This window comes from Eucyclogobius newberryi, unplaced genomic scaffold (assembly GCF_026437365.1).
Source record: "Eucyclogobius newberryi isolate DKJ021-1_F unplaced genomic scaffold, fEucNew1.0.hap1 SCAF_1, whole genome shotgun sequence".
NCBI lineage: Eukaryota > Metazoa > Chordata > Actinopteri > Gobiiformes > Gobiidae > Eucyclogobius > Eucyclogobius newberryi.
In genome coordinates, this window is record NW_027315723.1 from 20,789,847 (window position 1) to 20,817,844 (window position 27,998).

At 41.7% G+C, this 27,998-nt stretch overlaps 1 protein-coding gene across 1 annotated transcript in view; it reads left to right on the forward strand.

The window, feature by feature from the left end:
* Window positions 1–27,998, forward strand: part of LOC140355276 (kelch-like protein 29) — a 420,755-nt gene that overhangs the window by 57,349 nt on the left and 335,408 nt on the right. The window contains exon 2 of the mRNA XM_072440142.1: window positions 18,300–18,599. Coding sequence (XP_072296243.1) covers window positions 18,327–18,599 — 273 coding nt within the window. The 5' untranslated portion in view covers window positions 18,300–18,326. The remainder of the gene's footprint in view (window positions 1–18,299; window positions 18,600–27,998) is intronic.

Sequence of the window (27,998 nt, forward strand, 5' to 3'; positions counted from 1 at the left end):
ATTCACAGCCGAAGGAATCCTGTGTCTGAAACCCGTGAAATCTCCACGCCTCTGCTCTCACTACAACCTCACTATCGTTGTTCTGTCCTGGTTTGACTCCTTTTTTCCCTCCTTAATCTCAGCGCGGCTCCTCTAGTATTGGGGCCCGTCGAGGCCGAGGTAAAAATAACCAGGGAGCCCGAGCGCGCTGCCGAAAGATCCGCTTTCTTCGATCGATACCGTACAAAGGCAGAAAAGACGAGTCGTTTCCCCAAAACCGGCTGGTTAAATCTCATGCGAGGTCCTGGAGGGGCTTCTGCGGCTCCGTCGGAAGTTTGACATCATCGTTCTGTGTTTCTGAAACAATCTCACATCTATATCTGCGCACGCGATAACTCAGATGGTCCTTTTGCTCGGTGTGTGGACAACATGCAGTTTGGAAGGTCACTCACAGGTCTGTGGACAGACCAAACTAATGATTAATATTGCTCATGTAGAATAAGACAATTATTCAATCTCTAGACACAACTAGTTAATTGCTGAAATAATCAAGTCGTTTTCTGGTCCATACAGACTCTAAAGCAGGCATTTTCAAACTACGGCCCGGGGGCCAAATGCGGCCCTCAGACCAATTTTTGTTGGCCCTCCGGCTTCCTGTTAAGTTGGTCCAAACAACAAAATGTATACTTTTTCCTATGAAATTGGAAAAATTCAAGCATTATGATGTTATACCAATCTAATTGTGTTCCAAGTCTTACTAAAGAAATGCAAAAATTCAAATGATTCATTTTGTGCGACAAATTTGACATTGTTGGGTTGTTTGTGGCCCTCTGCTCCATATAAGTCTAAAAATGTGGCTCTAAAGCATGTTATGTGCTGAAAGAAGAGTTTTTTATGACTCAAAGCAGGAATTGTGCATGAAAATAACACAAGAAGCACATGTAGTTGTGTCTGTATATATTCAATAACAATGATCTCAAGGCAGCTTTACTCTAGCTTCAGCTTCTGTTGGTCGCATTTGGTAAAAATCTCATCTGCCCTGGTTTTTCTGCTGAAAATATTTCCTTCTCATTCAAAATGACTCTTATGAGGCTTCTGACCAGATTATCTAGATATTGGAAATGCCAAAGAAATTATAATGAATTTTTTGTATCTTGTGTGGGAAAATAAAAAAAGTATAGCTTGAACATGGAGCAATGTGGGCACACGCCATATTTAATTTGGATTTCAGAAATGTCAGAAAAGCTCCAACGTGAAAAGATATATAAAAAGTTCATCTTTTCTACCAAGTCTGGGCTCCAATGATCGGATTCGAGCCATTTGTCGGCTGGAAGTATCTGTGGGTTCTAAAACTTGTAATGTGTTGCAAACTTACTTCTTAATGTGAACATCACAATCTCTACAGTTGTCATATTGGATGTAAATATGGATCCAAGTCTTTTCCTCCATCTTTCTGTCCTATACTATATCCTATTCTTATACTATCGCTCTACTTCATGCTTTTTTTTTTATTGTAATTTTAAATATCTTGCTCCCTATTTTGATTTGGACATTCTGGGCTGCCAACTATAAAGGCTTTAGTGTGCCAAAATGAACTAATTAAATGCACAATTAATAATTAAAATAATGTACACAAAATCACCAGCCCTTCGCAATCCAAATCTTAAACTGACTAATGGGAAGAATAATCGCTGGAGTAATGTGTTCCCCATCGTCTCTTCTTCCAGCTGCTCCTAACCAAACTCCTGCCTCTGCATCTGGAGAAAACATGGCGTATTTATAGTTTAAGTGTGCGTTTACGTCACACTGGCCCTGGGTCTAGTGTTGTCACGATACATAATTTTAAACAGCATGTACAGTGAATAGCATAAGCAAACAATGAAGTATGTCTATGACCTTTACAAATTGACAATATTCAGGCGAGACAAAAAAAGGATGTATTTTGTATGTTTGGGCTTCTGTAGTGTAAGTGCAAAATAGTTATCAGGTTAATATTACCAGAGGGTTTTATACTAGACAAATTATTCATAAAATGTCAAATTTGTGTGCATTTTGATACTTTGACCTATGTTCAAACGAGTATAGCTTCATATTGATTAGTATCTTGGGTGTTGATTATTTTTGACAGTCTTACCTGGTTTGAGACCAGTTACAAGTCTCGATCTACAGTCTTGGTTTGGACCGGTTCTTGTCTTGGTTTGGACCGGTTCTAGTCTTTGTTTGGACCAGTTCTAATCTTGGTTTGGACCGGTTCTAGTCTTGGTTTTGACGGTTCTAGTCTTGGTTTGGACCAGTTCTTGTCTTGGCTTGGACCGGTTCTGGTCTTGGTTTGAACCGGTTCTAGTCTTGGTTTGGACCGGTTCTAATCTTGGTTTTGACCGGTTCTAGTCCGGACCGGTTCTAGTCTTTGTTTGGACCGGTTCTAGTCTTGGTTTGGACCAGTTCTTGTCTTGGTTTGGACCGGTTCTCGTCTTGGTTTGGACCGGTTCTAGTCTTTGTTTGGACCGGTTCTAGTCTTGGTTTGGACCAGTTCTTGTCTTGGTTTGGACCGGTTCTCGTCTTGGTTTGGACCGGTTCTAGTCTTTGTTTGGACCGGTTCTAGTCTTGGTTTGGACCAGTTCTAGTCTTTGTTTGGACCGGTTCTAGTCTTGGTTTGGACCAGTTCTCGTCTTGGTTTGGACCGGTTCTCGTCTTGGTTTGGACCGGTTCTAGTCTTGGCTTGGACCGGTTCTAGTCTTGGTTTAGGCCCAGTCTTGTCCAGGTTTCGTTTTAGTATCAGTCCCAGTTTAGTCCCAGTTTTGGGATTGGGACTTGGGCTGCATAAGTACTGGTAATATCATTACAACACAAAGGTCCTCAATTACACGGAAATACGCTGTTTATAAAGATGATTTTGATTTTATTATGATTTTCTTTGTTCAGTCTAAATTAGCCTTGATTTAATTACATTTCAATTCAAGACAAATTTGTCTTTAATTTGACCAATGACCGATAAGTTCAAAAGTGGGACAGAAAAGTTTAACAATAAAAGACAAATTTAGTCTAAAATTTGGTTTTGACTGAGTGCATTTTTAATGTTAGTTTTTGTTGTTTTATGCTTGAAAAAATATATGGTTAAAAAAAGAAATGTTTTTTTTTTTTTTTGTCCGAAACAGAACAATAAGAAATTATATATACTTAAAAATGTGTTTTTAACCAGCGCACCTATCTTTGAGGGTGACACATTTTGGTTTTAATCAAACTGAAATGATTGGGTTGAAAAATAATATTAAAAAAACGCAATAATATTGATATCCCAGCCATAATCGTGACAAACCTTTCTCCTCCTCCTGTTTTCCCGCCAGTATACATCATTCAATTGGAAAGTTCAGTTCCATTTTTCACACAGAAAATGTCCATTATTTCCCGCGCGCCCAGAATAGCGCTGCAGTCGCCTCTGCACTGTGGCTCTGCACGAGTTTGGCTGAGCAGCAGCAGCGTTTCCCGGGCTTAAAGAATGTGCCTGGTGTCGCTGGGGGCTATTTCTGTACCAACAGTCTCTGCCATTATTTAAATATCAGCTGGAATGGCTCTGTCCCGGAGGAGCTGTCGGCGCGTTTCCACTGGTACAGATGTGGCCCGTGCCCGCTCGTGCCCGCTCGTGCCCGCTCGGCCCTGCACCGGCGCTTCTCCCCGTGGGTGGCAGCTCATTTACAGCTACATGTAAAGAGAATGCATAGCGCTCGACTTTCTCCTCCCCCCGCGCTCGCTCGTCCCGTCCGGATTCGCTCGTCCCGTACGGATTCACTGACTGAAGAGTGGATCGTTAGTGCGGCGCGAGGCTTTTAGCAGGAGGTGAGAGAAGCGCTGTCCCAAATCAATGCAAGTGACAGTCTGAGTTTAAACGCACATAATTAAGCCTCAAAAGTGCATTCCCGTGTAGATCTGGGCGGGAAGTAGTGTTGTCATGGAGATTTTAAACTCCATACTTAGGAATAGGCTCAATACTTGAAAACAGATGGATCATCCTTAAATAGATAGATACCCCTATTTTTCGGCGTCACACCAGCCAAAAAATGCATAATAGAGAAGAAAAACATATATAAGTTGCACTAGAGTATGAAATGCGGTTTCAAGTGTGAAAATAACAAATAATATCACATATAAGTTGCTCCGGAGTAGTATATAAGTATGAATATAAGTATAAGTCACACCCCGGCCAAAACTATGAAAAAATAGTCCGGAAAATACGGTATATATATTTATCAATGTAGTTTCAATACTAGTTTTAGTACTTATTATGTCTGATTGTTTATACTTTTGACAAACCTTGTGGAGAGGCTTTGGAGATATGTAATATTAGAATATTGAGTATATTGTTTCATAGTAGAAAAAGCTTCAGTTGTAGTCATCTGGACTCAGTTTGAAAAAATAGACGTTTCGACTCTCATCCAAGAGTCATTGTCAATAACAGAATTTAGGTCGAGAACTCCGATATTAATACTGTTCTGTGGTAAGACCCGCCCATTGGGAGGAGCCTTCCTGAAGTAGAAAGAGTTGTTTGTTTCAACAGAAACTCCCCCCTTGTATCTACCGAGCTAGCCTATTCAGAAACTTAATGGGCTATTAGAAACCTCTTTGTCTTTGTGAGACCCTGGCTCAACCACCCTGAGTACCTGATTAGCATCTGAATGTCCTTTACCTTTCCAGGGGTTCAGAATCCCATTATAAATAACAGGAAGATGAAACCTAAGCCCTCCATTTCTGTTTAAAGAAGGTCTTTCTTTTTTAACAAAAATAGCTTCCTTGACTCCTCTTTCAAACCATCTTTTCTCCCTGCTTAAAACCTTCACATCACCGTCTTCAAACGAGTGATTAGAGGCTTCAAGATGGAGATGCACGGCGCTCTGAGGTCCTGAACTAGTATTTCTTCTGTGCTGATAAAGCCTCTTGTGTAGAGGCTGTTTAGTCTCACCTATGTACCGTTCTTTACAGCTTTCTTCACTGCATTGGATCGAATAAACTACATTGCTCTGTTTTTGAGTCGGCAACTTGTCCTTTGGGTGAACCAGTTTTTGTCTTAAAGTGTTTCCTGGTTTAAAATAAACAGGGACTTCGTGTTGTCTAAAAATTCTCTGCAGTTTTTCCGACAGGCCAGACACATAAGGGATAGAAACACCCTTCCTTCTCTGTTCAGTTTCCCTTTTGTCCTGCTTCTTGGTTCTCTTCACTCTGTTGAGAGCCCAAGCGGGGTAACCACAGGCTGAGAGGACATTTCGGACATGTTTTTCCTCTTTCTTCTTGCCCTCTGAGCTGGTGGGCACACCTTGAGCTCTGTGTTGTAAGGTTCTGATCACCCCCAGCTTGTGCTGTAGTGGGTGGTTGGAACCAAAGAGCAGATACTGGTCTGTGTGTGTAGGTTTCCTATATACTTCTATTTGGAGTTTCCCGTCCTCTCCTCTGATCGTGGAACAATCAAGAAAGGCCAAGCGATTCTCCTTAGCGTCTTCTCTTGTAAACCTAATATGTGGGTCCACAGCATTGATGTGATCAGAGAAGGTTTCCAGCTCTTGTTTCTTAATTGTTACAAAAGTATCATCGACATAGCGGAGCCACAGTTTTGGGGCTATGCCTGAGAATGAGGACAGTGCCTTCTTCTCAAAGTGCTCCATGTACAGGTTGGCCACTATAGGAAGGCTCCTCCCAATGGGCGGGTCTTACCACAGAACAGTATTAATATCGGAGTTCTCGACCTAAATTCTGTTATTGACAATGACAATTGTCCAGATGACTACAACTGAAGCTTTTTCTACTATGGAACACGCCTGGACGAATGAGGGATTACACCGACAGTATATTGTTTCGTACTAATAATTTTCATAAAATAAAATGAAATAAAGACATTTGCTGTGTCATCTTTGTAATGAAGAGGAGCGTTTTTGGAGAGTTCCAAGAGAGAGAGAGATCTGACTTTTGGATAATCCCCCCAAAAATGACCAAATACCATCAATGCCTCTTCCATCTTAATTTTACATAATTAGTCACCTTTTTTTGTAAAATGTTTAGCTCTATTCTACGAATGTTTAGCGCTATTCTACGACGAGGCGGGTTAAGAGTCTTGCCCAAGGACACAACTGCAGTTTTCGCCTGAGGCAGCTGCCGACCTCGACCAGGAGGTTTCTGTCACATTCAAACCGCCTTTCGTTGTAGTGAATAAAACATTTTCAGAAATACAGTTCCGCTATACAATCTTTACAAATGTCGTTAATCAACCAAACATGGTGTAATTACACACTTATAAATATTAATGTAATGTAAGTTTAAATGGCTCGTTTAACTTTATTTTAATTGCTGTTATGAATATTTAAGAGCCCAACAGCAAATAGTAAAATGTTGATCCTTGACCACAAATGTATTTACTTTGGCGTTGGTTGATAAAGTTTTATGTCATAAAAACAAAGTCATAGCAGTGAATTGAGAGTTTATTTATTTATTCATTTATTTCAGGGACACACAAGGCCGAAAGTGCCAGCTAAGCAAAGAACACGACACAACCGCTGCTCTTCCTGATCCCGCCGTCTTAACCCCTCCCACCATTTTAACCTGCTTGCTCCATTGCAGCGTTTATACCTCGCTCGCTCGCTGGCTCACGCCGACCCGCCGTCTCTAAAGCGGCGGGTCCATCTGCTTCTCTGGCTCCGGCTCCACACGTCTGCTGTACCCGGCTACCTACTGTGTATTCCCGCGTGGCTTTGTTAGCGCGCCGCCGTCATACCACACCTAATGCTACGCCGCGCTCTGACAGATGCTCTTCCTTCTTTATCAGGCGTGTGTGCAACTGTGTGTGTGTTTGTGTTTGTGTGCGACTGTGTGTGTGTGTGTGTGTGTGTGAGACGCTTCCACCTGCCAAACGACTTTGTGTTTGGCTAATCATATCTCTGCTGCTCCCAGAAGCCCGATGTGTAAAGCTGAACATGTGTCTCTGTTGTAGCTCCGATGGACAGATATATGTGCGTTTTGCAAAGTATGTGTTTTAAGTTGGGAGGGGGGGGCAAGATGGTGAACAGTGTGCGTTTCACTCTCTCTCGCGCCTCAAAATGCTGTTGTAGATCCTTGATAAATTGAATCTTAAACTTCCATTTCGGTTTAAAGAACTACTCTCTTTTTTAACAAAGACTGCCCCCTTAACTCCTCTTTCAAACCATCTTTTTTCCCTGCGTAGAATCTTCACCTCATTGTCTTTGATCGAGTGGTTTGTGGCTTTAAGATGAAGATGCACGGCGCTCTGTGGTCCTGAACTCGAGTGTCTTCTGTGCTGATAAAGCCTCTTGTGCAGAGGCTGTTTAGTCTCCCGTATGTAACGCTCTTTACATCTTTCTTCACTGCATTGGATCGAATAAACTACATCGCTCTGTTTTTGTGTCTGCATCTTGTCCTTAGGGTGAACCAGTTTCTGTCGTAAAGTGTTGCCTGGTTTAAAGTAAACGGAAATGTCACCATGTTCATGAAATTCAGATTGAAAGCCAAAAAATCTTTGACATATCAAGCTGTGTCTTCTGTGACTCAACTCGGGCAGCATTAGCTAAGTTGGAAGAAAAGTACACAGACTCAAACAATTCAATATATCTGCCATGAACAGATGGCGCGGGGCCTTTCTGTGCGGAGTTTGCATGTTCTCCCCGTGTCTGTGTAGGTTTCCTCTGGGTGCTCTGGTTTCCTTTCCCACTAAAAACATGTACAATAGTTGCTGGTGTATGAAAGAGAGAGTGTTTGTGAGAGTGAACGCGGGACAACGGATAGAACTTTGCTCATGGCTTCATTATACACAAACAAACACATTTACGGTGAGTTGTAAAACTAAAACGTTTTGAAATACACAATTAGCGTGTACATTTTCATTATATATGTATATATTTTTTAACCATGTTGTACAATGGTTTCCTCATCAAAAACATACCTAGAGTTGTACTTTGCATCATTCACACATTAATCCTGTTTATGAGGTCCTCTCGCTCTGAGCCTCAAACACTCTCCTGTGCTGTTTTTAAGACCATACATCATCGCCAGACTCGCTTTTAGGTTTGGTCAAATCGCATTAATTACAACATTCTTCACATTAGCATCTCGCCTACTTTGCTAAAATATCTCTCATTTGTATTTGGTTTTTCATTGGTAATTCCCGCTGTTGCAAAGGAAAGTTGAAAAATGTTTCCTCCAAACCTGTGAATAAATCTTCCGTCTGTTTGCGTTTTACCTCTTTGCTTTCTCATTTCCATAGCATCATTTAAACTTTTCTAATCTCCAAACCACAACCAAGTGTGCGAGTTTGTGCGCTCATCTGTCTCTCGACGCCTCCTCAGCAGCAGACTGCACTTAACTCGCTCGGTGATTGACGGCACAATGGAGACGCCACTCACGTCGCTCATTAGCTGCGATTGCTGACGCGGCCTTTCTTTATATTTTGTATTTCTGTCTCTCTGAAACCCACGGATTTCTCGTTTTGTCCTTTCATTTTATTAGCGGTTCGACTGAGGTTTCTTGGTAATCAGCAGTTATTTCGAGGGCGTTCTGAAAATAGTACTTGGATAGCTTCAGGTGTTGTTAGCATGCTGACGGGATCGCGCCGGCTTCGTCGCTTCAGGCTGTGATTCTCAAACTGTGGCCAGGCTCAGATTGTCAATGAAGGTTGTAGTTTTGCTGTTATTTTTGCTGTTATTCTTTTTGTTTTTGTCCTCATTTAATGTTGCTCGACTTCTGGTTTAGACCAAGTGTTGGCGTCGCTGACAGAGTGCACTTTGAAGCTAGGGTTCGCCAACTGCTTGTTTCCATGGAGATGGCATTGCCCACAGATGTCCATAGAGACAAGCAGGTGTTGCCACAAGGTCAAGTTACAGGTCAGATCTATGGGGAGGTACGGTTGGATGTGTTTTTCAGCGCAATAAAAGCCCCTGTAATTATTTTAGCCAGAAGAGAGACAAAAACAGACTCTTTCTTGCCTGAAGGAGCCTTTATTTGTCTCCATGGAGATTGTTGGGCTTTATGCTGTGCTCATTTGGTCATTGGGAACTTGGGAACATTTTCTTCGAGCTGAATAATGTACGTGAACGCTCGCACAAGTTGAGAGAAGAACTGGAGAACCCCGGTCAAAAGCTGTTGCTCTCGACATCAACACTTCACGACCAACATCAGTCAATTTGTCCATTTATGTTCATCGTTTGAGCTTTTTGACTCATCACTACATTTAGGGGTTTACTGCCAGTCGTCCAGATCATAAGAGCAACAGATCTGACACTAGTGTTTAATTACCCACTTGACTTCAGGTCGCTAAAGTAAAAATGGTCGGATCTTCGCTTTTGGGAAGGCGAACGACGACAAATCTCATCAATTTTATTATCGGTGACATCAAAATCCACACTTTCCCAGATAATAGGCAAACAAGTTGGACTTCTCATCTCAGAAACACGAGCACCCGAGGACCACTTGAACGCAGTATCGATATTCCACAGTATGTCATAAAAGCTGCTCTGAAGTGTGGTTACATCGTTGTATTCATCATGTGAGTGACGTGCCACCTCCAGAAGGTTATGCATTGCTGCTCTAAACAAGTGTGAGAGGGATTTGTTTAATGCCATTCTGTGGAACATTCAAGGCAAAGCAATAACATATACACGGACTCAGTTGATGGCGGACGAAATCTTACATAGTCATACGTACAATTTAACCAGAATACCCTCGCCCTTACCTCTAGTCAGCCAATCACGGACTACGACCTTAACATCAACCAAACACCTCTTAAAGCATTCATATAAATGCACTCTCTCTCCGACTTCCTCTCCATTTGCCCCCATATCTCGGGCCTGTCGGGGTCTTGTCATTGAGTAAATGCTTAAATAGGCAAGGCCAGCCAAGTTTATTTGTAGATCACATTTCATACACAAGGCAATTCAAAGTGCTTCACCCAGCAGGACAAATGCATTAAAATCACAAAGACATTACAGACCACATACATAGCATTCCAGACACTCTTTCACATATTTATTTGACATTTCCAGCATGACAGGCGTCTCCAGGATGGACACATCACTTTTAGATTGATTCTTTCCCATATCAGCGCGATCTGCAAACATAAAACATTGGTAATAATGAAATTGTAAAACGTGTAGGTTAGTTGTGTACATTTTTAGTCTCATTTACACCTCATACCTCTGTATCAATGGAACTGAGTGCATTTGTTTTGGTTCTATGTTATTCATAAGGCGGATTGTCTCTATTTTGGCTAAAGAAACAACATCTACTCCCCTTTTTATTGTTTGCGGCTATGAGAGTGGTCAAACATCGGGACAACTGGGTCACGTCTTATATAAAACTGGGACAAATCAATGGTTTTGGATACATCTGCTGAGACACAGGACACAGGGATCCAAACTGGGACAGTCCCAGGTGAAGGGGGTGTCTGGTCACCCTAGAATTTTAAATGACAAAGATCGGATCAACACAGTTTGTTTGATCTAGGCTTTTTTTCCCAGCTTTTTTTTATGAAAGTCACATAAAAAGTAACTACCAGTGTGTGAAATGCAGTTGCAAGTGTGAAAATAACAAATAATATCACATATAAGTCGCTCCGGAGTATAAGTATATAAGTATAAGTCGCACCCCAGCCAAAACTATGAAAAAAGGTGTGACATATAGTCCGGAAAATACGGTACTCATTTGTACTGTAAATAGTACTTTGCTTGTTTGTAATTTGGCAGCCGTACTTGCACATGTAATTTAGTACGTTTTTAGCCCTGTAACAGTACTTTTACTTGAGTACACATCTCCAGCACTACAGTGTTTCCACCAAAGTTAATTCTATATAATGTAGTTCTTCTTGGCACCGCGCTCATTCGCCTCCGAGCTCTTTTTCCCTTTCTCGAAATGCCTATTACCGATCACTTTACAAAGTTGTCTACCCTGTGTTCAAAAAAACTCTGAGACCAACAACCGCTCGAGGCCAATACATTACCGGCAGTTCCTTTAAAATTGAAAACATCTATTAAAAAGCTTGGCCCGTGCATACACATGGCCCGCAGCCTGTTGTCTTGTAATGTCCGACGTTGACAGTGAATTCATTGGATGTGAAGTCGACTCGCCCGAACGCTTATTGGCGTTTCTCCCCCGGAGCGGTGTCACTGACGTGGTGATGTATTTGAGCGCTGATGTGTTGTGGCAGGGCCCGTCGGTGCGAATGGCGTTGTGACCACCTGAAACTTTTCTCTTTGCGCCGTTCGGCCGTTGTTAACCCACAAACGCGGCCTTCCGATCGAGGCGCAGTGTTAGCGTGACAACAGATCCTGCAGTGATTATAGCAGTCTGTTTTCAGGTGCAGATGAGATAATTAGCTCTGTCGGGGGCGGAGACGGCACATTAAAGCGCCGTGCGCAGTAGCAGAGTGGTTAGCTCTTATGACGTTGTGGTAGGAAATTAGGGGCAAAAACTCATTTAAAGACTTTTTTTATTCATTTCACAAATAAAAATACATCAGAGTGACTTTATTTTACTGAATTAACGTTTAGAGAGTCAAAAAAGTTGTTTATTTTGTGTAAATTCTGCATAAACTTGGAATGAGTGTCCCATGTGTGATGTCACTTCCTTGTGATGTCACGTAATTTTCCTACTGATTTTGTTTCTCCACAAATACCTGCTCGATTGGTGTAAAACTGTCATTTATATGTACAACAGGTATAAATACACCAAATAAAGTCAACATTAGAAAATCTTAAAATCCTGTCATATATTAAGGTACACTTTATTCTGACAGTGCAGTGTGTAAGCATTTGTCCTCCAAACCAGAGCGTCACCGGTTCAGATCTTCCCCAAAACGCTCATCGGCCTCGAGACCCTCCACACTTCCTCCTGCCATACTCACTACTCACTGTGGCTGACTTTGACAAAAAAAAAAGGATGTTCCAGTGTGAAACGATGGATGATTTCAGATGATAGATTAACAAGTTCTCTCTCGAATATCTCTCTCGAAATGTTTGACTCGCCCGAAAGGTCAGGAACGATAAACCCCCCGTTCGCTTAACTTTTACACGTGAAGTTAGAAGGACAAACGGATCCATCGTGGACTCGCGAGGATCATTTGTAAATATCAAGTGTGATTGAATTGAGCCAGTCTGTTCTTTTCTTTCTTTTTCTTTTCCTCATATAGACTGAGGACAAAAGCCTGAAGGGGAGTTTGAAAAGCACCTGCTGAAACTCAAAGAAACTTAAGACGGAGTAATTAGCGGCTTCAGTGCTTTTGTGCTGGGTTCACTTTTAAGGCCTGGGCTCCCGGGACCGTATCACATCACACGACATGCGCAGCTCGAAATGACAGGAATTCACTCGTACTGTGATGTGAGAGGGTTTTAATGTGTTTAAAATGTGATTAAAGAGGCAAATCTGAGGCAGGAGCTAAATTACATGTGTTGAGATGAAAAAATGTTGTCTTGATTCGACTAATTTGGTTTAAGATGTATTTACTGTGTTTTTTGGGATTATTTTTCTGTTTAAATGTTCGTTTTAAATGTATTTATGGTATATCTTGATTCAAGCCAAATATAACGGTGGGATAAACATTGTACTACATTTGACAACTTTTAGCTTGCACATCGAACAAGAATTTGGCAGTTTTTACCAATGTTAAATCAAATTTTAGTGATGGTAATTTTGTTTTTTCCCTTCTACAATCCTTTGTTTTAATCCTGTTCTAGTTTAGCTCTAGTCCTGGTCTAGGTCTGTTTTAATTCCAGGATTTGTTTGAGTAATCACAATTTTATGACATTTTTCAGTACAAAATACAACAAAAACAGTGATTGACAAACATAGACATTGACAAACTCGACATGGAAACACCCATTTGTATACATTATGTGCAGTTATGTAGTTTAAAATGCCACTTGGACAGCTTAATATGGAAATATCAGCTTGCACATATGGTACATTGCGTTTTATAAGCAGCACGTTGTATCGCGTCGCTCGCAGAATGTTAAGCGCATACTAAATTCTCATTAGGCCTTCAGCTATTTGCATACATTGATAATCTTTAGCGTTAACGGCTTTTTAATGCTTGAAAACGCAACGCGGAACACCAATCTTTATGACTGTGTAAATATGTGTAGAACAAGGGGAGAAAATGACACGCTCAATTGATGGTTTTCGCTCCACGTCTCAATCAAAAAGTGTTTAGTTCAGTTTGGTCAGTATCTGTTTGATCAATGCAAGACGGGACAGGACCGTAGCAGCAAAATGCATTATTTACAGTATTTAATGGACGAAATTAAATCTTAATTAAGTCTTTCCCATGTTTGAATTGAATGTTATCCATCTGGTTTTGATCGTTACACATTTTCTCTCTTAAACTTGTCTATACTTGCTGATAGTGAACTTTCTGTATGCATTTTGCGTTAAATTATATATTATTTACTCGGTCTGGGTGAGTTTGTTGCAGATAAGATATGAAGGCTTTCTTTTAGCCAGACGCTACATTCAATTATTCATTTGTTTGGAAGTTTCTGTGGCCAAAGGTTGTATCCAGAGGAACAGCTGCCATTTGGACCTTTCTGCTCTTGTAGCATCAGCATACATTTTCTGTGGAGACCAGAATTTCTAAATAACAGAATATTTTTTCAAGGTTCATGGGTTTGAAACTGTTTAACACAACGACAATGATTAAACAATGTTCACAAGGATTTAGCAGATGGATAACTGTCCCAGCATCCCCTGTCCTTAGACTCTCCTTCTGTGAGGACAAACTGTAAAAAACCATTTGGGGAAAAGTAGAAACCTCAGGGAGAACCATGGTGAAGGAGAGATCCTACTCCCTCAGACAGACAGCCTGCAGATGGTCCAGGACTGAGGTGCTTCCATTTGCAGAGAAGAGTTTATCCAGGCAGATGTGGAGCAGTTTATCTAGAGTAGAGGGCGTTCCTCCAGGCAGTTGGAAAGCAGGGTTTGGATCTACAGGTCAGGATCGTCAGACGGGGCATCTAAGGTGAAGTCGTCACAGGAGAAGCCTCAGCATTGTCTGAAACATGATGACTCCCCGAGAGGAGGGGAAGAAGGAGAAAAACATGTGAACAGCAATGATAAGAAAAGTAGTCGGAATCAGAGGATAGTGCTCAAGCTGCCATACTTCCCCCAGCATAGTTGCTCCTAGGGCAGCATAGCTGAAACTGTAGGTTTATATTTCTGTTCCTAACTGACCTGAACATAAACTATTTCAAAGAGGAACGTTTTAAGCCTGGTCTTAAATGAAGAGACTGTGTCGGCCTCTTTAACATGGACAGGAGCTGATTCCATAACACAGGAGCTTGGGAGCTAAACGCACTACCTCCTACTCTGCTTTTAGAGACTCTGAGACCACCAGAAGGCCAGCATTCTGAGAGCGAAGAGCTCTGTTTGGATGATATGGTTCTATAGCATCTTTGAGGTAGGATGGGGCCATGTCATTTATGGCTTTGTAGGTCAGGAGGAGGATTTTAAATTTGATTCTAAACTCGACAGGAGCCAGTGAAGAGACTCCAGCACTGGCTTATTGTGCTCTGTGTGCTTTTAGTTCCTGTTCGTAATCTTGCTGCTGCATTATGAACGTTCTACACACACACAGACAAGTCATTTTCAATCTAAAAATCGATCTACCATATATCATATTTTAGTGCCAAAACAACGAAAGTGCAAATCTGCAGCAGAAAGAGGACAAAAGTGGGTGGAATAAAGTGAATACAGAGTGTGTAGTGCTCGGTTACATTTACTCGAGTAATTTCTTAGACTTAGACCTTGTACTTGTACTCGAGTAACAACATTTTGAAGCAACTTGAAGTAAACCTTTGACTTCTCTACCTACCTCTGATGAGGTAGGTAGAGAGGTACAGTTTGTATTACTTTTTTGTAAATCTCTCCATAGTTCTGACCTGTAACCGGGTCTGCTTGTGCAAATCAATGACATGCATGGTGACGAGCAGGTAGCAGACCCACTAAAAGTTACATAGGCAAGGCTAGTTTATTTGTAGAGCAATTCGTACACAGTTCAAAGTGCTTCACACAACAGGAAAAGCATGCGTTAAAATCACAGACATGACAGAAATCACAAAACCGTTTAAGACATAAAAGAGAAGAGTGCAAAGAGAATCATTCCAGTCATATGCACAGCTAAACATATGACTGATTAGCATAGTTCACCTTTAACTTAGTCCGAGCAGGTTTGACATACTTCTTCATGTGACCATTAAATTAAAGTCCCTTAAAATGACATCCTTTACAGCTACAGAGCTTCATTTTGACACTAGCAATGAGACCCAAATCCTCCCAAATACACTAAAACTCTCTAATATTGTCACAGCAATTACACTGAAGTCTCCCCTTAAATTAAAAGTCAAGCTGCCATACTCGTTAAACCCAATCTACAAAACGTCACATTCCCCTTCTCTACTTTCTCTTTGTTCTGCGACTTCTCCGTCTACTTATTTGCAGAGGTCGTCCACCTGACTTCGCCACTTTCCCCCACTTTGCATAAACCTTGTACGTCGTTCGACTTTGATTGGAAGACGAGACGCATTTGTACCCCCACGCTCGAACCGTCCGGACAAAACTGAAGCGGTTACGGTCGGACGTCGCCCACTCGAGATAAATTGTGAACGCGAATGCTCGTCGTTCGTCAGTGCTTTGGGAGATAACGTTTTTTTTGTGTTTTGCAAAGGCGCCCTCTCCTTTCTCCGCTAGCGGCGCCGGGGCTCGCGAGATAACGCTGTATTAGCCCGGCACTCACTCCGCCATTGTTCCACCGCACTTGCACCTTGTCCTGCGCATTCTTTTAACAGATAACGCAGGCTTCACGTGGCTCGGAAATCCAAGGTTATTAAAAGCGGTTACGGCCGGGGATCGACGCGAGGTTATTGCATATTGTGAGAACGTCGTCCGAGCGGCTTGTGTCAGCTCGCCGTGTTTGGACAGAGGGGGGATATTGAAAGCGCCGCGTGAAATGAATAAAGCCGGGCGGTACAAAGCCGGAAGACGAGGCGCTCAAAAGGGCCGGCGTCGGAGCTAAAGGAGACTGTCCGGCAGAGGCAGCGCTCCCCGGGGTTTTGTAAGCATCAAAGCGCACGAGAGAAGCTTTGATTTGCTGTGCCGTGTCGCATAAGTAGTGGACAGACAAGTTGCATACAGTAAGAAATTGATGCTATCGCTGTTGGTGTTGAGGAGTTTTTTTTTAATTTTAAGTGTCGTCCGTAATTGATAGTATTCAAAATGCCTTCAAAAAGAGGAAGAAACGTGTTGTGTAGTCTCCAAAACACAGGGTATCATATGGCTGCTCTTTTGTTGTCTGTTTTCTGGTAAATTTACGTTTCGTGCTGGAATTGAAACTCAACACGGACATTTACAGGCTCATTTCAGCACTTTCTTGATGGATTGTAAAAGAAAGTCATCTAGCAGTTGACAATATTGACAAAACTTTACATCTCTTTTGGGAGTTTATGATTATGATATTACAATGTTACTATGTCAGTTCAATAGAAATGTGTTAAAACGCTTCTTTTCTTTAAATGCATTAGTTCAGGTTTAAGTGTCAGACAAGTATGAATGGGCTGTAAAATGACCCACAAAACATTGCAGTAATTAACAGCCATAGCTCAGATCACAATCTCATCTCAATCCAATATCATCCAGCTCTACAAAAAAGAGTATTAAGTATTAAGTATTTGTTTGTGTCAGTATCACCCACCGCGACACACCAGCCAGTTTCTCCTACATCCTGTTCAAATACAGAAGGACCTGGAGTTCATAAAGGACATCAAAAACTCATTGGTATCAAGAGTCTCTCACATGCAGAAAACCTGTCTCAAATATCTTCATAACATTCAGAACTAAATGTAAAACTTCTTTCAACTGCAGTGGCACCTTTGCCCAGTCCATGCTGATTTACTTCAGCAGTATGTCACTCCCCCGAACGCAGCGCCCTCCAGTGCACTTGAAGGGCGATCTGATTGAATTAAGCAGCCATTAGTCGTATGAGATGAGCAGTAATTGCAGGAGTATTTATCTATTCAAGAGGATGAGCTCTGAGCACAGGGTCGGAGCGGAGCCGTGTTCGGGGCGGCTTTCTTTTTCCTTATTTTATAAGCGCGTGTGTGTTTTGCCTGTGGCTTAGACATATTGTTTAACCTGTGCCGCAGCTGCCTCACTCCACTCCAGGTTCAGAGACGGCAGTGTTCTCCTCATTAGAGAGAGAGGAGACAAATAAGCCACAGTGTGTTCATGTGCGTCAGGTGCAGCTGCGTCACACCTTTATGTCAACATGCTCCGAGCGCTGTCTGCAGACGTGCACCGCAGTCGTGCACTGCAGACGGACGTGCACTGCAGACGTGCACCGCAGACGGACGTGCGCCGCAGACGTGCACTGCAGACGAACGTGCACCGCAGACGTGCACTGCAGACGTGCACTGCAGACAGACGTGCACTGCAGACAGACGTGCACTGCAGACAGACGTGCACTGCAGACGTAACCGCGGACGTGCACCACAGATGTGCGCCGCTGCATCCATTTGCACTTCCATGTGAACACTAGCAGACTGTGAAAAATAATCGCACTTTGATAATTGCTCTCTGGACAATACAGACTCTAAAAAGCATAAGACTTTTTATAACAAAGACGATTATTAACGATTATGCACACCTAACTAATGTGAAATCCTTAATTTTCTTTCACTCTAATACCTTTTTGTTCCAAAAGTATATGACCAGCTTTATGCTATACCAAGTTACTGCGATACATACAGTCACATAAATGCACTATATCCATGTTCATGTTCTTTTTTGGGACACAGTTTTGATTTAAATGACTTAACGATTATATTGTGACCTGAGTCAGGATTACCCAAATAATAAGATGTCTCATTTATAACAAAGACAGTGGCATTGTTAAGAAGAATAAACAGTTTCAGATGTTCATCAATAATACACTTTATTTGTAAATCTCTATTTAGGAGTCAGCATATTTCAACCATTAGTAATAAACAAGTCTTAATGGAACAACAATGATTTGACTTGTCAGCTTATCAAAAAAATAATGGCTGACTTGTTGACTACTAAAATAATGTCTTAGAGTGTGATTATTATGTGAATGAAAGAACATTAAAGATTTCACCATTATCTGGTCATGATCTCAGTAATCGTGATTAAATAATAAATACATAAAAATTATAAATCGTGAATAAAATAGTCTTAAATTGTGTTGTTTTTCTCAAATAATCGTAGCCGCGTTCATCGTGACATAGTTAGAGCCCCGCTCCATGTACCTGACTCGTGTGTGTCCTCCACAGGCCGGCCCCAGTGAGCAGCAGGAAGTGATGTCACGCCACCATCACCGCTTCGAGAGGGACTATCGCGGGCCCTGGGAGCGCAGAGACATCCGGCCCTCCGGCCTCCACAACGGGGGCGCCAATCACAGCTGTGCCTCTGCCGTCGTCAATGGCAACAACCGGCCGGGACTGCTGCCGCTCCCCGTCATCCCCTCCCTCCTGCCCAACCCGGTCACAGTTGCCGTGACAACGTCGAGCGGCGACATAGTGGTCAAGCGAGGCATCCCGGCAGCAGGATCAGTGGCCCCAGCGTCAGCCAAGGTACGAGGGCAAACTAAATGTCTTTTTATTTATTTTTTAATCTATTTTTACCATTTTTATACGACAAAAACATGGATCATGACCCAGAGAGAGAACACACACAAAGACATCCAAGTTTAGTCCAAATGTGAAGTCAAGCATATCCCAGTCTGTCCAAATTATGTGTAAACACAACATTTTACTTTTTACTTTTTGTGCTTTCTGGACTTAATTCTACTTTTAAACATATGTCGCTTTTCTTGTCGGACACATTTTTTCTTCAATGTTTTTTTTTATTTTATTATTTTTCATTAGTAGTCTACACTGTTTAGAGTAAAAAGTAAAAAATATATTTAACAGATTTTTTAATAATAATTTTAATTAATCATTTTCTCACTGTTTCTAGATTTTACTTGTGTATTTTTGTTTTCTCAAAGCCAGGACCTAAACTCAAATCTTTAGGCACACTGTCACCATGAATGTGCTAAAATAATAAATAATCCCTCAAACTAAACTTAGCACGAACAAACTGTACTCTTTGTGGAGCTGAGACTCTGTAGTTAAATAAGAGCAGTAACGCTGCAGGGCCTGATCGACATCCGTTTGGACATTTGTTTGGTCTCGCTGAAGCTAATTTAACCAAAAAAATGTTTTAGGGACTTGTAGTAAAGTTTAAAAACAAAAGAAAAGGAAAAAAGTCCTGGCGAAATCCAAAGTCCCAATGTATGGGAATTTTAGGAGATTTTTTAAACTTTATTTGTGGGTTTGGAGAACAAACTGAGCCCGATTCATATCAAAACGAGTGATTTGACTGAAAATGAGTGGGTTGCTGCGTTCTTTTCATGTTCAAAATGCCCAGAAGCTTAATAGTTCCCTTTTATCAGATGTTGGACAAAAAGGAATGAATTAGCAGAAGGCCGCTAGCAGAATTTTTTATTTCTTTTTTTTGTTTTAAGTACATGAATTTGACTATTGTAGTTGGTTATTTTCCTGGCGAACAGTTTCTCTAGCACTCAGTATTTCCCTGTGAATGGTGTGCACTTTGACATGAGATTTGGTGCTTCTCCCTTTGGTTGTTGCCACTCTTCATCTGTCAAAACAACATGTCCATGTTGTTTTCTACTTATTTTTAATATATACGAGTGATAAGTTACATATTTATACAGGGTTTTTTTTAACAATAATTTCCCTTGAAAGTTCTGCCGTGTATATTTTAATCACATTTCATTCTGAGGGTTGTAGTGGTCAGTGTTGTTTTGTTTAATTTCCAAGTCGCAACGCTTTTCTGTCAATCATGGCATCTCAGTCGAGCGTCTTCTACAGCTTCCTCTCCTTTCTCTCCCTCTCTCCCTCCCTCTCCCTCTCTCTCCCTCTCTCTCCCTCTCTCCCTCCCTCTCCCTCTCTCTCCCTCCCTCTCCCTCTCTCTCCCTCCCTCTCCCTCTCTCTCCCTCCCTCTCCCTCCCTCTCCCTCTCTCTCCCTCCCTCTCCCTCTCTCTCCCTCCCTCTCCCTCCCTCTCCCTCTCTCTCCCTCTCTCTCCCTCCCTCTCCCTCCCTCCCTCCCTCCCTCCCTCTCCCTCCCTCTCTCTCCCTCCCTCTCCCTCCCTCCCTCCCTCCCTCTCCCTCCCTCTCTCTCCCTCTCTCTCCCTCTCTCTCCCTCTCTCTCCCTCCCTCCCTCTCCCTCCCTCTCTCTCCCTCTCTCTCCCTCCCTCTCCCTCTCTCTCCCTCCCTCTCTCCCTCCCTCTCCCTCTCTCTCTCCCTCTCCCTCTCTCTCCCTCCCTCTCCCTCTCTCTCCCTCCCTCTCTCCCTCCCTCTCCCTCTCTCTCCCTCTCTCCCTCCCTCTCCCTCTCTCTCCCTCCCTCTCCCTCTCTCTCCCTCCCTCTCCCTCCCTCTCCCTCTCTCTCCCTCTCTCTCCCTCCCTCTCCCTCTCTCTCCCTCCCTCTCCCTCCCTCCCTCCCTCCCTCTCCCTCCCTCTCTCTCCCTCCCTCTCCCTCCCTCTCTCTCCCTCCCTCTCCCTCCCTCCCTCCCTCCCTCTCCCTCCCTCTCTCTCCCTCTCTCTCCCTCTCTCTCCCTCTCTCTCCCTCCCTCCCTCTCCCTCCCTCTCTCTCCCTCTCTCTCCCTCCCTCTCCCTCTCTCTCCCTCCCTCTCCCTCCCTCCCTCCCTCCCTCCCTCTCCCTCCCTCTCTCTCCCTCTCTCTCCCTCTCTGTCTCTCTCTGTTCTCTCTCGTGGAAGTCGTACAACACTGTGCTCGGTCCAACTCGTCCTGAACTCCTCGAGCCTCTCAGCTCTTTTTTTTTTTTCTGCTGCTCTTCTCAAACTCGATCCAAATCTCACTCGGGCCAAAACCATTTTACCACCATTTCTGCCAAAATCACCGCATCTTCCGCCTCCTTTTTCATTAGGGAAACAAACGTTGAAATTGGCTGTGATTTAAAACAACTAAACACGTGACGCCATTGCCAGTTCTGTTCACTCTTTCCTGTTTCTCTGTTGTGCATTTTGTTCTTAAAGTGCATACGACAGGTTTTCATGTTTCTCTAAATATTACGTTGTTTGGTGGGATTGTGCCTAGGGGTAGATATGTATTATAGTTAATTTTATTTGGTAAAAAGGAGGAAAATATAAAAAGTTCTGTCATCTATTCACAGAAGGACAATTTGCACTCAATAAAAACAATTTTTTATTGCGGTTTAATATTGACTTAAAGGGCCTTTGACAGGTTAGACAAAGATAAATATAATGGGAATTTTGCTAAAAATAATAATGATAAAATAATAAATATGAAAACGATATCACACAATAGCAATTTTTTTATTTTTATAATTTCACTTCCTGTTTGTGATTGATGACATCACACTAGGAAGTTACCGAGCAAACACTGGGCCAAAACTCATCTAATGTCAACATTTTGAGAAATAAAAATATGATTTGTAGAATTAATGTTTAGATTAATTGTTAAATGTTAAATTCTGCATTAAATTTGAATCAGTGTCCCTAGTGTGATGTCATTTCCTGTTTTCTACAGATTTGTCAAAGTTTTTTCCACTAATACCTGCTTGAACTATAATTAAACAGGTTTAAATACACCAAATAAAGTCAAAATTTGAAAATCTTAAAAACCTGTCATAGGCACTTTAACATGATAAAGTCTTGTTAGATTTGTATTGCTCTAATTCCATCTATTGCATGAATCAAACTACTTTCTTTACAGTATGGTTGCTTTGTAACAGTTATGTAATTGCACGTCTGCCACCCATGTACAGCCAGGAAGTAAAACAATAAACTTTACTAGGTTTGATCATGACATTGCAATCAAATCGAGATCGCAAAGACTACTATTATTTCGGTAAAGAAGAACAAAATAGCCCTCCTTTTTTAGTTTTGACCTCTAAAACGTGCTCTGCCATGTTTGTATTCCTTTGTCAGTTCATATTTCAGTCTTCTCTCAAATGTTGGCGATGTGCACTCTGAACAGAATCCCTAGGCAGAAAAATCACTAGGAAACTTAACCAAAATTGTCAAACAGGGATCTTTTTTGGTGAATCTCAAAACGTTCAGTGAAATTAGCAGTCGAAGCCGTTATTCAAGCAATCTTTTCAAACCAGCCATGATTCCTTTGCCTTTGAGATGCGGAAATAAAGCTCAAAGTGTATTTTATTTTTTTACCCGGCAGAAGTGTGAGCGCTACATTCGCCGACGTGTTCCGTTTGCGTTCTCCTCCCCCTCGTCTGGGGATTTCGTTCGCTCACTTGCCGGCTGTCAGCTCGCCACCAAAGCGAAGGGCCTCTACCCAAAAAACTGTTCGACACTCGCAGCCAGCCTTTTCTTGAGCTTTCACGGATACGCCGCTCTCTCATCGCCTCCCTTCTGCATTCACCGCCGCATCATTCGCCTTAATTCCAGCATCTATCAGAGCTCCCTCTGGCCCACGGGGCTCCCTCAGAGGTAAACAATGCTGCTAATTTGGCCCGTAAGTGCGCATTATTGGGCTCGCCGCTGACCACAGATCCACTGAATCTGTTTTGACACCGCGTCGGGACTTGGAACGCTCCTTTTGTGCTCGGGAATAATTGCGGGGATCCCAACAAAGTAGCACTGTCTTCCCATTCCGGCTTTTGTCGAGATGTGATGGCTGCCGATGCAATTAAGTAGCTTGTGTGGCATATACTTTTGTTAAAAGGGACACCAGTGCACATAATAGAGACAGATGTTCTCAGACTGTACCTGTAGCGCTCAAGGACTGCTTTAAGTAGGTCTCAACAGTGTTTAAAGCGCCATTATGTGACTTTAGTTCAGGAAAAACGCCTTTTACTCCATATTATAGATTGTAAAAGATACTGTTTATGTAAAAAGAAAAAGTCTGAATGTTATTAGGGACGGACAATTTTAACCAATCAGAGATGTTTTTAGATGAGAACCCAGTGGCATCAACTTCCTGGGACAATCCTAGGTGGTGGTGAAACGTGCCCTTATCTCATGGGTGAGAATCAGATCCTTTTAATTCAGTTCTGTGGCATATATTTTATTTTCCCAAACCTAAATTTGATCAATCAACTCTGCCTTTTTTATTTAATTTATTTAATTTATTTTATTAAAACCGTATTTAGCATTATTCAGCTCAAATAATGATTGGTACTCGATATGAATATATGGTATTTTAATGAGAGGTAATATTCGCTTTTACATTTTTCATATCATTTTGAGCTGTTGCCTAGAGTGATCATTAACCAACAAACAAAACCAATAATAATTAGTGCTGGATAGATTTGCATTAAATTTTGTCAAAGTTAATTTAGACTTCATTACATCTGTATCAAAGTGCGTGGACAGATTGCTTTTGACGCATGTAGAGCAATCAGTCTAATTGTTTTACTCGGATTATAAAGGTTTCATATGGACAACAGTTGAAAGGGGGAGGGGGTGGGGGGGTGTAAAATGGAATTTGCTAAGAGGAAATTAATGTCACTGTTAACTTGTGTACATCTGGTCATAATTGAAAGCGCGGATTGGGGCAGATCCATCGTCAAATTGTAGAGATACTGACGAGCAAATGTCTCAACTATTATTATATATTGTCTACCTGGATCCTCTCATCTGTTTTTTTTTTTTTTTTAATAAATAAAAGCACTGAACACAAACCAGAAAGAGAAAGAATCCCCTGCATGCATTTATTACAGATTATTTCTAAAGTTGTGCGGCCACGGGTTAAAATGCAGCGTCAAATAGAGTGTGTTGTATGTCGTAATGTATTGGCAGATAAATGGTAAGACCTAAGATTCTAGAGGGCTGATTGGTTTCGAGAGCCCACGCCAAACGCCTTTTAGTCAACTAATCAGTGCCTTCCCCAAATCTGAGCCAGGGTCCCGGTCAGGAGCACTTACTTCACCGGAGAATTCCCCCGACTGTGGCTGTTTTAGCTCTTGGAATAAACCCAAAGACGCTCGCCACTCGGCTACCACGCCAGCACTTTGCAAATTAAACGCGCCTTTTGTTCTAACCCGCCTCAAAAAACCTTATTTCACTTTAGACGTCTGTTATCGACTGCCGGAACCAGTCGGGCGTGTGTCGTTTTCTTTCTAGCCCCGCCGCGCCTCGGAGTCCACAACAAAAAGCACCCAAAAGAAACCACAAACTCGGCATTAATGATCCTCCACGACCAAAGCGCCTCTCGCGGCCGCCCGCTGTCCTGGCGCCCTCCCGTCCTATCATCTCCCATCAAAGCCTTTTCGGAGGGGGTGGGGGTGGGGGTGTTGCGGGGGTCTGACGCGACCTGACTGAGGGTTCCCCATGTCTCGCCGGTGTCCATGGCCCAAACTAAAAAAAGAAAATGCTGTCAGTCTGGTATTGATCTCCTCTGAGCTGAACACAGAGGCTCGAGGGAGTAGACGGCGGTGGGGGGATTCAGGGGGGATTCAGTGGGCGATGGTTAATTCATAGTTTTAAAATCAAATGTGTGAAGTTTTTTATGATTTGTTTTATTATTTCATGGGCAGTGTTGAATCAGCTCCTGTGAAAGTTTCTCTTTGACTGATGTAAAAGAAGAAAGAAAGAAAAAGACCTCTGATCTGTCCACCTGCGTGTAACCGTGGAGATGTTATTGCTTTTCCCGGAATGTTACGCACTATGTCATTAAACTCATCCATTGTCAGTCAATTAATGCATTTTTTTTCTGTGTTACAGTCAATTTTACATCTTAAAAACGTCTTTTAGAAGGATTTTGGACATGAATACCATAAAAAAAGAACATATAATTAAAAAAAACTTAGGTAGTCGGAGCGTAGTGGGGTCTTCTCTCCACGGATCTGACTTGTGACTTGGCCTGGTGGCGTCACTTACTTATCTCCATGGAGACATAGTGAGTTTATGCTATAACGTGAAACATTCCAGGCTAGTGCTTTGCCAAAAATCAAACAGAAATATTGACCGATGGCGATCAAAACTTTGGTCAGTCCCAAAATTGAAATGTGGATTTCTTTTTTTGTTTGTTTTTTTATCAACACAAAAGTAAAAACTGGAGTGAAGAGCTGTTTGGAGATGGAGGGAAATCAAATCAAAGAATTAAGATTGATCAATGTGGGGAAACGAATCAGGATGCACACTTTATGTTTTTAGACAATCAAGCTGGAGATATCACTCCATATTCCAGGCACACTATGTCACAAAACTACAATTTCAGTACTAAGGAATATACTCTACCCAGGATACCAATTACAATACCACAATGATCACAAAAACTGCTCTTGGTCAAGGTTTTAGACATTTTTAACACAAAATGATAATATTTTAAACATTGTGGCTCATTCTAAAACTGTTCTTAAAAGTCAAAATCCTTATTAAAGCGATTTTATTTTGTTATTTTTTGCAATTGAATTTTTTATTAGAACATAAAACGACAAAAAACAAAGCAACACAACAACAAAAGAAAAAAAAGAAAAAAAACATTTTTTTTAAGTGAAGGACAGTAGAAAATAAGAGTGGCATCAGGAAAAAGAGGAATTAGAGCAAATTAAGATCTAAATAATTGTTTAATTTTGCCCTGTAAAGTTATTGTTTGTGTGTGTTGATACTTTCATAAATTAATATCTTGCTCTTGATATTAGTTTTAGTGTAAAACTGTAAAATGTTTTTGTTTTTTCCCCATAGATTATTGTAAAAGCCGCACTCTTTAACACAATCAGACCGCTGCATGCTTTCCACATCTAACCTATAAAATATTTTCCCGATCATTAACTTATAAAATAAATATTTTATGTTTATAAATGTTCAAATTTATAAACATAAAAACAAACACAAAGAACGAGAACAAGACCAGAGCAAAAAGACTTAAACAAAACCAGCAGACATCCACCAAAAACAGCAGCAACAAAAAAGAGAGAAATCCTTACAAACGAAACCCAAAGAAAACATCCCAATTTGTCTATTTTCAAATTAAATCCAAAAGTGATCCTTTCCATTTTACGACTGTTAAAAGTAATGTCTGTCCAGTCCTTTATTGATGGCCTTTTTCGCCGCTGCCAAGAGCATGTTCCAGAGGTAACAGTTCAGTGTGTCCACAGCAGGAGTCCACAGGCCCAAGTACAGGGTTCCAAAACCAAGTGGAATGGCAAAAACTCTGCTCAAAAACTGTCTGCAGTGTGTCCTTTTGAACAACAGAACAATCCCAGAACACATGATAGTGCTTTGCCTCCTTGCTGCCACATTTTCCCCAACAGTCTGCATTTCCCTGTGAATAATGGACACTTTGATGAAAGGCTAATTCATGTGCGTCGCTTTGGCTTGACGGTCGATGAGCTACAACAGCCTAAACGTAAAGACCCACTTCCCTCTGTTCAATGAAAATCAGCTGCAGCTTTAAACGAACCACAATCCTACATGGGTTTTAGACGCACAATGTGTTTGTCACCGCTGAACCACCACAAACCTTGCAGGCGTTCAGCGCAAACGTCTATTCTGAACGTCACAGTTTAGCGGGAGCGTTTGTTTTCCCATTGAAGAGTAGAATATTAGTAATTATTTAGCGTACTTGTCTCGGATTAGTCCATTTATGGTGGAAAATACAGATAAACGGATCAATGCACGTTCAGCTAAAGGTGAAAGCTATTGTTATGGTCCAAACTTGTACAATTAGTATATTTAAGTATCTTTTTGGTCCGCTTGCAGTATTTTTACGAGTCCTGTTCCTGTTCTTGTTCCTGTGTGTGAATTGCTGACATTCGAAAAGTAACATCTGGCCACATTGTCCACACTAATGTAAAGCTAACGGCTCGGAACAGTGAACTGCGGTTAATTTAGAGCCACGATTTGTTCTCCCTTTGCCCGGACAGTAATTCAATCTAACGTCGGTCTGCGTCCGTTCACGGCTTGTCACTCACACGTGTTTCTTAATAACTGTGAAGGTGTGAAGAAAGCGCAAAGGTAAATCTGCCTGTTAGAGCCAGTGCCACGGTGTTTCAGAGCATTACTTCCACTCTAAATGTGTTTACAAAGTGTAGAGGATCTGCCCCCTGCACATATCCTTGTTCATTCATTCAACTATTACATTGTATTGTATTTTTTTCAAGGTTTCTGTTCAAAAACACCTTGAAAATCATCTGTACCTTGGTGATAGATAAGTAAAATGCCATAGGAGCATATGCAATGGTGTGGATATATCAGATAACTTGTCATTTTCCACTTGTTTGGCTTAAAGGATAGATATTCTGCATTATTTGTACTGTTATTGACCTTTAAACATGTTCTTGAGGATATTTACTTGGCAGCTCAGGTTTTAGTACAACAGGAAATTGTATCGATAGATAGATACGTAGATAGATAAATGGATAGATAGATAGATAAATCAATACATAGGTACATAGATAGATGGATAGATGGGTAGGTAGATAGATAGATAGCGATGATTTAAATACATAAAAACGGTGCAGATCTTGATGTTGGACCTATGACATCACAGATCGAGTTAGGGTTAGTCTTAGTGTTTTTGACGCTCGGAGGAGAGAGGAATTTCATCAAACTAGCGTGAAACAAGCAAAATCCAGCTCCAGCAGGTGTGTTATGACTTGGTAAAAAGCTATAAAAAGCCCATTTTGCTTAATATGAGCCCTTTGAAGCCTCTCTCCAACGCTGACGTCTAAAACTACAACTCTCTTCTGATAATCGTAGCATGTCACTGCGGCCCAAGAACGACTCTTCTACAAAAGTGCAACAATAATCGTCCATGGGCCCTACTTTGGCAAAATAAATGACTGTGAGAATGTGACTTGTAAATGGCTCTTTGCAGAAATCCTGAGGCGTAAATGTAAAAAAGTGCTGTGATAAGGGAAGATTTTATTGGTCCTAAACTGGACCAAAGATGAGTTTTTGCTATTATTTTATCACTGTTCGGCTAATTTCCCGAGACGCCACAGTTTTCCTCCCGCTGATTGC